Source organism: Schistocerca serialis, chromosome 1 (genome assembly GCF_023864345.2).
Source record: "Schistocerca serialis cubense isolate TAMUIC-IGC-003099 chromosome 1, iqSchSeri2.2, whole genome shotgun sequence".
NCBI lineage: Eukaryota > Metazoa > Arthropoda > Insecta > Orthoptera > Acrididae > Schistocerca > Schistocerca serialis.
In genome coordinates this window covers 1,153,470,666-1,153,483,711 of record NC_064638.1, presented here as the reverse complement: position 1 = coordinate 1,153,483,711, position 13,046 = coordinate 1,153,470,666, and the positions used below count along the sequence as shown (strand labels likewise).

The following is a 13,046-nucleotide window of genomic DNA, read 5'->3' as shown; positions in this document are numbered from 1 at the left end:
CCGAGAAACCTTGCAGTGTAAGACGGAACGCAGGTCAGTTTCGGAGAGGCCTATCTCCAGAAGCGGTTTCTGCGTAGCCCTGTTTGGCCTGCCTGTCAGAAAGTTCATTGCCTGGGATGTCGACGTGTCCTGGGGTCCAGACAAACACTACGGAACAACTGGAACGTTCAACGGCATAGATGGACTCCTGGATGGTCGCTACCAAAGGATGGCGAGGGTAGCACAGGTCGATAACTTGTAACTTGCTCATGGAGTCAGTACAGAGGAGAAACAACTTGCCAGAGCATGAACGGATGTACTCAAGTGCACAAGATAGGGCCACCAGCTCTGCAGTGAATACACTGCAGCCATCGGGTAAGGAATGCTGTTCAATATGGCTGCCATGAACATGGGCGAATCCAACGTGACCATCAGCCATTAAGCCTTTGGTGTAAACCACTTCAGAGCACCGGAACACTTCAAGAATCGAGAGGAAGTGACAGCGGAGAGCCGCAGGGTTAACGGGGTCCTTAGGGCAACACAAAAAGCCCAGGTGAAGCTTCAGCTTACAACTACACCATGGAGGTGTACCTGTATGGACCTCGAGAAGAGGTGGTGAAAGCAAGAACTCCAGTTCATACAGAAGTGATCGCACACAAATCATTAGCATTCATTAGCCCTGACTTGGGCCGTCTTTGCGGGAGGTGAACCGCCGTGGTTGGGAAAAGAAGACGGTAATTAGGACGTTCAGGAGAGCTATGAATACGTGCAACATAACCGGTGAGCAGTTGTGCACATCTGATCTTCAATGGAGGGACTACACCAGTACGCTGGTCATCAGACTCGACCTAAAAGCTCCTGTCGCTAGTCGAACTCCAGGGGGTCGAGCAATCGCAATGCTGAGGGCGCCGCAAAATCATAAATCACACTTCCATAGTCAAGGCAGGATTGAACAAGGGTTCTATAGAGCAGCAGCAGCATGGAGCAATCTGCACCCCAGTTGATGTTGCTCAGGCAGCAGAGGGCACTGAGGTGCTGCCAGCACTTCCGCTTAAGCTGGAGAAGGAAGCTACGTCAAACAACTGTCAAAAAACAGACCTAAGAATCAATATGTCTCCACGATAGTTAGTGGATTGTCATTAAGGTGAATTGCTGGTTCCGGATGAACCGTACAACACTGACAGACATACATGACACACGTCTTGACGGCTGAAAACTGGAAGCCATGGGATAGAGCCCACAACTGCGCCTTGTGGCTGGCTCCCTGTAGGTGCCGCTAAGTAACACCAGTACTGGTGGAGCAGTACGCAATGCAGAAGTCGTCTGCATACAGAGAGGGTGAGGCAGAAATGATTGTTGTAGTCATTGCTCAACCGTCACATCGATGTTACCATGTGGGGGAGATTCAACGGTGGCAGAAGAAGTGAAAGTTTCCCAGTCCGCCTTGTTTAACACCCGTCTGGGCAGGCATCCGCGGGCCTGATGCCGGGCAGTGACAGGAAGATGGGGAAATGGTCACTACCACACAGGTCGTCATGTGCTCTCCAGTGGACAGATGGGAGAAGTCCTGGGCTGCAAAGTGATAAATCAATGACCGAGTAACTGCCATGACCCACACTGAAGTTTGTGGCGGCCCCAGTGTTTAAGAGGCAGAGGTCGAACTGAGACAGTAAAGTTTCATCACTCTGCCTGGGCCAGTAAGCATGGTGCCACAACACAAGGGGTTATGAGCATTAAAATCCCCTGAAAGTAGGAAGGGTTTAGGGAGTTGAGCAATCAGTGCAGTCAATGTGTTCTCAGGTATTGCGCTATCTGGAGGAAGATATACATTGCAGTTATTTCTCGCATCATCCTTATCCTAACAGCGACAACTTCAAGAGGGGTTTGAAAGGGCACCGTATCACTACAGACTGAATTTAGGACATAAACACAAACTTCACCTGACACTTGATTACAGTTGCTACGGTTTCTATAATATCCCTTATAGCTATGGAGGGCAGGGGTCCTCATTTCAGGAAACCAGGTTTCCTTGAGGGCAATGCAAAAAGCAGGTATAAACCTTAACAGTTGCCGTAGCTCAGCCAGGCATTGGAAAAAAAACGCTGCAATTCCACTGGAGTATGTTGTCATCATGAGACTGGGAAGGCATGGAACATTCAATGAGGCAGTTTACATCTCAGGGTCACCTGCTGCCACCGACTTTTTGCCTGAGTAGTCTTTATCCATTGTGTCTGAGGGTCTGGTGTGATCTAGGTCCTCAGCGGACACCAGACCTCATCCTCAGACGCAGAGCTTGTAGGTAGCGATGGTGTGGGTGCCACTGCAATTTCCTTGTTCTTGGGGGTCTTCTTATTCGATTTCTTGCACTGTTCCTTGGGTTTCTCTAGCTGGGAGGGCTTCTTTGATTCAGTCTCCAGGACTGAGGAGGACCGTGAAGCCCTACAACCAGCTACCTGTGGCTGCATCAGCCACTGGTGAGTGTCCACTTTGCCACTGGTAGGAACCTGGGAAGGGACTGACCCAAGAGACCCCTTCCTAGCGAGATGAGCCAAAGAAGACTTACGCCTCTCCACCTTAGATGTGGGGACTGATGTCCCCAATGGTTGTGGGTGTGCTGCTCCTGAAGTAGGTGGTGCGGGAGCAACAGGAAAGGAAGTGCCCCCACCCCCACCATCAAGGGAGCAGGTGTAGTCTTACAGCTCTGAGAGCTGGCTGGAATTGGTGCAACAGATGGGGCTGTAACAGTAGTTATAGCGGTGGCGTAAGATGTTGTCATGCGCATGGGATGAAGCCTTTCAAATTTCCTTTTAGCTTCAGTGTAAGTCAGGCTGTCCAGGGTCTTATGTTCCATTATTTTCCTTTCCATCTGTAGAATTCTACAGTCCGGCGAGCAAGGGGAATGGTACTCTCTGCAGTTGACACAGATGGGAGGCGGGGCACATGGAGTATTGGGATGGGGTGGACGACCACAATCTAAACATATGAGGCTGGAAGTACAGCAGGAAGACATATGGCCGAACTTCCAGCACTTAAAGCACCGCATTGGGGGAGGGATATATGGCTTGACACTCATAGCGGTCGACCATCACCTTCACCTTCTCAGGTAATGTGTCATCCTCAAAAGCCAAGACGAAGGCTCCAGTGGTAACCTGATTATCCCTCAGACGCTGGTGGATGCGCGGGACGAAATGGACACCTCATTGCTCTAAGATGTCGCACAGCTCGTTAACGGACTGTAAAAGAAGATAATACCCTGGACCATATTTATGCTCTTATGGGGTGTGATAGTAACAGAAACATCCCCCAGCTTGTCACAAGCGAGTAATGCCCGTGACTGGGCAGAGGAGGCTGTTTTTATCAAGACTGACCCAGACTGCATTTTGGACAAGCTCTCCACCTCCCCAAACTTGACCTCTAAATGCTCTACAAAGAACTGAAGGTTCATGGACAAAAAAGATTCCCCATCAAGACTGACCCAGACTGCATTTTGGACAAGCCCTCCACCTCCCCAAACTTGACCTCTAAATGCTCTACAAAGAACTGAAGGTTCATGGACAAAAAAGATTCCCCATCAGCTCGCGTGCATACTAGGTACCGGAGAGAATAAGATTTGCTGCCATCCTTAGCCTGGCGTTGCTCCCATGGTGTGGCCAGGGAGGGTAATGATTTGGGTTCGCACTTCTGTGCGTTGAATTGAGCCTGTGAATGCTTAGAGACTGCTGGTGTTTGATGACCAGCAAGAGATGATGTACTATGCTTCAATACGTGTCATCCACCTTGATGCCACCCACTCTGACCAAGGGCCGTCTCCACGGGCGCCACCCAGACGCACTAAAGGCCACCTGGTAGGATGGCCTTTGCCGGGAGTCCCGATGTCCCAGGGGGAGGGCATCTACCCCTTGGCACACGTGGGAAGTTAATGGCACAGGCATCAGCAGAGTGATCCCTGTGTGGTCAGGGAGCTACAACAAACAGGGTACATGGCGGCCCCACCACAACGGACTGGCTACCGTGCAGGATACGATGTGCAAACAAGTCCATGGTCTTCGCCGGCGCAGAAAGCGAAAGTGCGTAGTGCATGGTGGAAAACGCACGCAGGAAGGTGTCCTCACCAAAGAGATGGAGAATGAGCGGGACTGCAATGCAACGACGAGAAAGTGGGCTAAATATCTCAATGCACGATGGACACTATGCACCATGTAAGGCACCCTTCCCCAATTGGCTCGCTCTTCGGGAAAATTTAGAAGATGGAGGTCAAACCCTACAGGGGACCATCACTTAAAGACTTAATTAAACATGAGAGACTCCCCTTATGACAGGAAGGAATACCTCGGGCTTAATCTAACCCCCGAACCCACAGGGGGAAGGGGGGGGGGGGGGGGTACTGCCTGCCTGTGATGCTCTTTGCGAGATTTTTTAACATACTGGACAAGGAAATTCTTGCTACTGCAGACGTGCCTTCCACAGATGGACAAGCTATAAGGGAGTAATATTTTTGCGCAGAAGGGGTGACAGCTGCCAAAAAGGCAGGTACTGTTTGTCATCAAGGTTTAATATGGACAGAGATGCTGATGGAGCCAACAGAGATGTGGATGTCAACGTCCAGGAAGGTGGCATATTGGGTGGATAAGCACCAGGTGAAGCGGATGGGAGAGAAGGTGTTGAGATTGTGGAGGAATGAGGTTAGCCCATCTTCGCCATTAGCCCAGATCATTAAGACATCAGCAATGAGCCTTAACCAGACAAGGGGGTTTGAGGTTTAGTGAGACTACAAAGGCTTCCTCTAGGTGGCCTATAAACGAATTGGCATAGGATGGTATCATGTGGGTATCCATGGCTGTTCCGCAGATTTGTTTGTATACCTTCCCTGGAGCTGTAGTTGTGATAGTTCATAAAACTCTTAAATGATCAAGGTTGTGGGTTTCTGAACCAGAAGGACACTGGGAGAGGTGGTGTCTGATAGTGGCAAAGCCATGGGCATGATGGATGTTGGTGCGTAAGTAATTGTTTGAATTCAGCACAAGAAGGAGAAATGATTTTCACTACCTTTCACTCAGCCTCATTGTGGCACAGAAAGGAACGGGGTATTCAGGCATAAAAAACTTTGGCTAGTTACACAGTCTGTAGATAATGTTACAGGATTACAATTGATTAAAGACTCCTTTCATGCAATTCCAGACAAATAAAACTGAGTTACAGGTACCAGAAGTAGAGATCATTGGGCATGCATTGGATGAAGCATGAAGTCCTAAGTGTGAAACTCCTAGCCACACCACAGATAACAAACTGAAATGGCTCTAGCATGAGGATAAGTCAACCAAAAAGGTAAGTTTTGTCTGATTCGTACTTACAAATCTCTCTCTGTACCTTACAACTGAGTTAAATCTGACTCATGGGACAAAAAAACAAAAATTAATTGTTCTTTCATTGGGCAAAATTAACCTTACTGGAAAAAATTATCTAGAGCTGAACATTAAGGTTCTATACTAGACCCAACTGTAAGTGAATGATTTACCAGCTCCCCACCCATTTCGTTTACACACAATAATTTGTTGAAAATCAGGGTTCCTGAATCAGTCATCAGTAATCTCAGACGCTCAGATACTTTGTTTCAGTTAAATGGGTCAAATATGAATACATATGAAATTCACATGATGCATTTCATAATCAGCCCCAATGTAACCAGATCAAGATCATTCACAACAACTGAGAAACAAAAGAAACTGACTACGCAAAAAACATGCACATGCACGCACATTCATCCACTCTCAACAGTATAGCATAGTGCAACTAGCTCTGCTTTGGATCTAATATTAGGCACAGTATTCTTTTTTGCAAAAACTTGGTTAACATGGGGTGGATACTAAAGTAACAGAAAAGGACATCATTCTGAATATGTGTACTGTATTCTCTCATCCCTATTATTATAGTCAATGATGTTCTTTCGACTCAATGCAATAATTATTTGAGGAAAATCATTTTATTCATACCTATGAGATATGAAACAAAGAAAAATTCCTGCTTCCTACCCATGGGCTCAAACTGTTTGCCCAGACTCCTCAGTACAAGGGAACACATGTTTAAAATCAAATAAGTTAATGCATATGAAGTTAAATCCCCCAAAAACAAAATTTACACACACAGATATAGAAGTGCTGTTATTCAATCGACGATTTCATGCAAGGCAAATTGGTAATGTGAGCTAAATAACACTTGGTACATTCCCTCTATGCAGGTATAATGATCAATAGAAACATCATTTTAGTGTTATATTATTTTTCATTAATGTAATTTTTTATATTTATTTACTTATTTATTTATTTACCTTTATCCGTCCAAGTATCATCTCCCAATGACATGGGGTTTGTCAAGATAATACAATGTCAATCAATAGGGCACAATATATCACACAGCATACAAAAAATCCTTTAAGAGAATAGGACAGGTAGCCTATGGGGATAGGACAAGTGGTCGGCCAAGGCTCGATTAAGAAACCATACCAGCATTTGCCTTACCACAGAAAACCCAAGTCGGGGTGCCCAGACAGTACACCTCCGTCCTCCCGAATATGAGGTCAGTGTCCTAACAGCTGCACTTCCTCATTCGGTAATTCTCTATTGTATAATGTTCCTTCGTAAAAGCAAATTTCTGACACGACTCTTGGACAAAACTGAAAGTTGTGATTCCAGTCATCTGCTTTCACCCACAGTGTCTTCAAGGTTACAGACACACCAGTGATACAATTTGGTGACCATGTTGTCACTCATTACACCAGTAACCAACATGGAAACCCAGAGCCACAAATTTCACTTGACCTATATTTAACTCATATGAAGCCCTGAATACCATGAACTCCCACACAATTACAAAACCAAATACCCCACATTTCACATTCCCTACTAGGCAGTCAAAACAAAGCTGCATCACCAAAAACCAATACACATAGATCGCCAAATCCATTATCCAAACCTCCACTTATTCTATCTAAAATAGTGTCCACAGTACAACAAACCAAAGCTCATTCACATAACTAATCAAATATGTAAGCCAACCAACAATGGTAAACCAATATCCACAATATCTATCAATTGCAATCCAATGCAATTAACAAACATAAACATGAAAAACCCTAAAATTGATAAAAACTTGCACCACCACCCAATTTTGATATCCACAAACAATTAGAAACAAAACAAAACTGCCCACAATCAGTCCAAATACCTGTAAGCATGATCCATATAACTTCAGGCAGGGGGGTTACCTTCATAGTCTCGGATGTTATTGAATTTAGAATATGTTAAAATTCAGGAGTAAGTAAGAAACACATATTTTTTTTGTTTTCTCCAAAAAAATTCCTGCCCCTGGGATACAGGCCTCCAAAGATCACACTGCGAACACCATTTTGAAGATGCGAGTTTTGGAAACATTTAAATGCTGTATCTGTGGAACTGTTCTACATATTTTATTGATTTTATATTTTTATTTGAAAGATAACTGCTTTATGATTACAAAGAAATCCTCCTTTTGGACTTGCCTGTCAAAGTTCTTTTACTATAGCATTCTGAACTTTTTTAATAATTTATGGACAAAATTTCCTTTTTCAAAAATGCCAATCCATAAAATTTTGATTTTTTTCTGTTGATTAGTACCATACAGTTCTACTTCCCTGAAAAGGAGAGCTTCCACTTTTAAGTCTGACAGGTTTTATCTTAAAAAATCTTTTTTTAACTTTCAAGGTTAATGTATGTCTTCACTGAAGTTGTTTCTTCCTAATTTCTTTGTTACAATGCTTATTTCTATTGTCTTTGTTGCAGTTATTTCTTATCACTTTCTTTGTTGCAGTTCTTTCTTTTCACTTTCATTGTTGCAGATATTTCTTGCACTTTGTTGTAGTTTCTTGTCAATTTCTTTGTCGTGGTTGTTCGTTGCAGGTTTCTGTATCGTAGTTGTTCAGTGCTAATTTGTTTACTGAAGAGGCTTCTAAGAAATCTGAGACCATTCAGTGAGTTCTGTGTTTTCACGAGGGATTTGCCAGTTGACATAGTTGCAGTGTGTTTTGTGAAAAGGACTGTTTGAAATGTTTCCACAGGAGAGTGAAGTGTACTGACTATTTGCATAGCCCTAAAAGAGTGATATATAAGACAAACAAAAAAAACAGACTTTGTGCATGTTGGGAATAAGTGTTCTTATATTAAGATTCTGTTTCAAAATCTAGTAGATAACTGGAACTGTTTCTTTAATACTGCGAGTCATGTACTTCTCCATTTTCACAACTTTTTGACCTTCAACTGTTACAGTTATACTGTCTTTTTTGTTGGCACTCTGGCGAGAACAGTTCCATTTATGTTCCAGATAAAATAACTCCACTATTCGAACTTGAGCTGCTCCTACAGGATGACAATAATAGGGATCTGGTCTTCTAAAGACTCCTTTTACAGACCTCATATCTCTTGATTTGCCTACCATGTACTTTGATACTGATGGAACGTGGTTCAAAATTGTTTTCTTTAAAAATGTCTCTGGAATAATAGTTAAAACTTGCATCTTCACACTGTAGGATGCACAATATTCAGCAGCTGAATTGGTGTTAGTGAAAAATTCCAGACAAGAGATGCAGGAGAGCTTTGGTTCATTTGCTTCTGAAGATGGGACTTCTGCTTTGAAGAGAGTGGTCAGTTCAGCTGTCTGACCACTGATTCTTAACAGGACTAACACCTACCTCTGTAGTTGACAGATTCAGTGTATTTAATTCTTCCTCTACTGATGCAAAATCTGCATCATCTGCTCCATTGGAGGTTTCACCTTGTTCAGATAACTGGAGGTTTCACCTTGTTCAGATACTATAATTGTTGTTATTCTGTCAAAGCATTTCGAACGCAATAAGTTGTCACTTTGAAACAGAGTCTTCAAATAAGAAACACACTGCGACTGTGTCATCTGTCAAATTCCTCACAAAAACACAGAACTCACTGAATGGTATCAAATTTCTTAGAAGCCTCTTCAGTAAACAAATTAGCACTGAACAACTACAATACAGAAACCTGCAATGAACAACCACGACAAAGTAACTGCAACAAAATTTAAGAAATAACTGCACCAAAGGAAGTGATAAGAAATAACTGCAATAAAGACAATAGAAATAAACACTGTAACAAAGAAATTAGTAAGGAACAACTTCAGTGAAGACATACATTACCCTTGAAAGTAAAAAAAAAGTATTTTTTAAAATATAATACTTGTCCAACTTAAAAGTGGAAGCTCTCCTTTACAGAGAGTATAGTACTACATGGTACTAATCAACAGAAAAAAATCTAACTTTTCTGGATCGGCATCTTTGAAAAAAAAATAAAAAATAAAAAAAAATTCTGTAAAGATTCAGAAGGTGATAGTAAAAGAACTTTGACAGATATGTCCAAAGGGAGGACACCGTTGCAATCATAAAGCAATTATCTTTCAAATAAAAAACTCTTAACAACATTATCTAGAACTGTTACAGATACACAGCATTTAACAAAAATTTCCGAAATTCGCATCTTCAAAATGGTGTTCACAGTTCCATCTTTGGAGGCCTGTATCTCACGGCACGAATCTTTTCGGAGAAAACAAAAATATACGAGTTTATTACTTACTCCTGAATTTTAACATATGCTAAATTCAATAACATCCGAGACTACTATGAAGGTAACCCCCCTGCCTAAAGTGATATGGATTATGTCTTTAATTTCTGACCATAATTAGAGGAAAAAGAGAAGTTTGTGAGAAGATCAGCACGTTTAGTCACAGGTTCATTTATTAAGAATGAAAGTGTACAGAGATGATCAACCAACTCCAGTGGCAGATGTTGGAAGAGAGGCCTTCTGCATCATGGTGTGGTTTATTGTTAAAGTTCCATGAGCATAAGTTCTTAGAAGAGTCAACATATCTTACAAAAACACAATTAGAATAAAATAAGAGACAGTGAAGCCCACACACAAGCTTTTCAGCAATCCTCCTCCCCATAAACATTTGTGACTGGAACAGGAAAAGGGAAGGGAAAGGGGGGGGGGGGGGGAGGGGGTGACAGTGGTACCACACGAAGTACTCTCTACCACATACTGCAAGGAAGCTTGTGGAGTGTAGATGTAGATGCAAGAAACGTACAGTACTAGTAATTCCAAACACAAACACAAATTCATCAGCCACAATATGCAAAATCAAAGTAACTCACTAGAAAACCAACATAAGCTTTTCCAGTAACACATACTCAACACAGAACATCAAATAACTCACTAAGTAACATAGCTGACAAATAATTTCTGAACATAATCACTACAAACATGACCTGACTCAAAAACATCATGCCACCATGACTTCACACAACACTACACAGTTATGTCTGAGACAAAGCAGACAGATGAAATCGCCAAATTTCGGTTGACCCTCCTCTTGAATGCAAACCAAATGGTTTAAAAATGTAGACCATGGGATGAGTACAATGGAACTCACAGTTCTAACTTTATTGTACTACAGGTTGAACTGCTAGCATGCATTCTCTTAATACTGCTCTATTGCAATGATCTTGAGCAATGCAGGTGAATTTGAAAAAGTATTTATTCTAAAGGAGCGTGCAGTACGAACACAGCACTGAAAGTTGATAACCGTACATCCTACAAAAGCCACTTAACTGCCTTGGAATTCATTCAACTTACATACAAATACATTTATTACACAATGGCATTCCTGAACAATAAGAAGTGTGGGTTTAGGGTGAAACATGAACTTCACAATGACAATACTAGAAGTAAAAATAATTCTATAAGGACTACATGAATTTGTCTAGAATTCATAACAGAGTTTCATAGTCTATTACAAAGGAACTTGAAATTTGTAAATCAATAACAACTTTGTTTTCAATGTGACATTCATTGATGCATTCACACTTTGTGTCATAAATCCTACAACAAATAAGAGTCTTCAGGGAAATGGAACGAGATGGAGGCAGCCTTTGTACAGTATATTAAAAATAATTTATACTGCTTATAGATTGTATTTAATGCAAGAATTAATCAAACACAAAATATATTTGGTAAAACAGACTACATTGTGTTACTGAGAAATGTAGTTGTAGAAAAATTACAAGCAACAGTGGTTCATGCTATAGTCAAATGGTTCAAATGGCTCTGAGCACTATGGGAATTAACTTCTGAGGTACCAGTACCCTAGACTTAGAATAGGCCAATCAGTTACTCTATGTATGGAAGACCAAGAATGGACTGCTGCCCCCACGAAGAAGCAATGGTGCAGATAAAACAATCGTTCAAAAGAGGGATTAAAATTCAGGATGAAAGGCTATAAATAGGTAAAGGCACACAATTATGGTGTTGGTGTGTCTATGCTCACACTGTAATTGCACTTTAAGCTTGATAAGAATCACTGATGGCATTGCTAATCCTCCGTGAAAGTGAGGAAAAATTGCAGGGCTTGTTGAATGTAATGAAGTGTCTAATGAGCCCATACTATGGATATAGAGTAAACCGAAGTAAGACAAAAATAATGAGTAGTAGTAGAACTGATATTAACGATAAACTTATCAAAATTGGTGACAAAAGAATACATGAAGTGAAGGAACTCTGTTACCATAAAAGCAACGCAATACACGACAGATGAAGCAAGGACGGACATAAAAAGCAAGACTAGCCTATCAACGAGGGCGTTCTGGGCAAAAAGAAGGCTACTAGTACCAAACACAGGCCCTAATCTGAGGACGAAATTTCTGTAAACAGTACGGGTGTAAATCTCTTAAGTGAAAACCAGAAAAGTAATAAATCTATGTGTGTGAGATGGGATGGTACAGGATATTGAAATTTAAGTGGACTGAGAAGAAATGAGAAGGTGCTCTACAGAATCAGTCAGGAGAGGTACATACAGAAAACATTGTCAAGGTGGAAAGAATGATACGACATGTTACATCATATTTGGGAGTACTGTACAGAGTAAAAACTGTAAGGGAACACACAGATTGAATATATTCAATAAATAATTGAGGGCGTTGTGTACTACTCTCGGATGTACAGGTTGACACAGGACAGGGGTTTGTGGTGGTAGGTGTAACACTTATTCTTTAAGGAAATGTTCTGTGCATATAATAGATAATGCTACCATATAGTGCAGAAAACACACTGTAATAACAATAATTTCTTGATGGAATTTTCCACTCATAAACAGAATGCTTACAAGAATAACAACAGCTCACTCACTTTAATGTTCAGAAATTCGGTGAAGTCCGTGCATTTTTTATTACAGCATGACCAACCTTTATAGGCGTCGTGGAAGAAAGGTGGCCCTGGGTGAAACGTACAAGAATCTGCAACAGCCCAGAAACCTAACATTACTATAGTGAATTTTTAATTTCATATGATTTGTTTGGAAGAACATTCTAGACTTAGTATTAAAAGGCCTTTTTAAATGTATCTGTAAGAACCTTCGGTATTTTTAGATGGATCAAACTTCTGCCCACAGCCCTTGTTGTAGCACTGTTGAAAATTTTCACTGGTCATAATTAAATCAGCATCAGCTGAATAACAGAATCAAAACACCACAACAAAGTTCGAGTGACTCGCACACGCTTACAATTATTGACACCAAAGATAGCAATCCTGAGTTACTACATAGCGTATTTTAGAACCAAGATCTCTGACTTTCAAGTGGACCCGGTATTGAGAGTACCTGGGTGTTTTAAACAGTATTCTGCGTGTACACATTCCCGAGCAATATGGTGTTGGGTGTTTACGAGTATTTGCTTGTTTGTATGATTTTGAGTGTAGGCAGTGCGTTAACAGAAGATTCGTGTCATACTTATGGCGGTGGAGATGTGTATCCACAAGAAATTGGAAATACTGTAGACCATAAACTACAATGGACTAAAGCTGTCAGTAAGTTGGGAGTTACATTTCTTTGATACAGCTGTTTGGTCCATTGTTGAACAAAATCTGCACGCCACTTAACAGTCGAAGAAAGTACTCTTAAAGTTCAGTCCAGTGATGCTATGAGCATATTTTATTATAGATTCACTTTTTTATCGTACGTTC

The 13,046-nt window shown here is 41.5% G+C and overlaps 2 protein-coding genes across 2 annotated transcripts in view; one reads left to right on the top strand and one right to left on the bottom strand.

The window, feature by feature from the left end:
* The window catches only part of LOC126417873 (cysteine and histidine-rich domain-containing protein morgana), a 66,539-nt gene extending 53,924 nt beyond the window's left edge, over positions 1-12,615 (bottom strand). Inside the window, exons 1-2 of the mRNA XM_050085151.1 lie at positions 12,440-12,615; positions 12,216-12,322 (exon numbers count right to left, since the gene is read on the bottom strand). Coding sequence (XP_049941108.1) covers positions 12,216-12,322; positions 12,440-12,515 — 183 coding nt within the window. The 5' untranslated portion in view covers positions 12,516-12,615. The remainder of the gene's footprint in view (positions 1-12,215; positions 12,323-12,439) is intronic.
* A 35-nt stretch (positions 12,616-12,650) lies between these two features.
* LOC126417891 (peroxiredoxin-4) overlaps positions 12,651-13,046 on the top strand; it is a 29,361-nt gene continuing 28,965 nt past the window's right edge. The window contains exon 1 of the mRNA XM_050085152.1: positions 12,651-12,890. Coding sequence (XP_049941109.1) covers positions 12,731-12,890 — 160 coding nt within the window. The 5' untranslated portion in view covers positions 12,651-12,730. The remainder of the gene's footprint in view (positions 12,891-13,046) is intronic.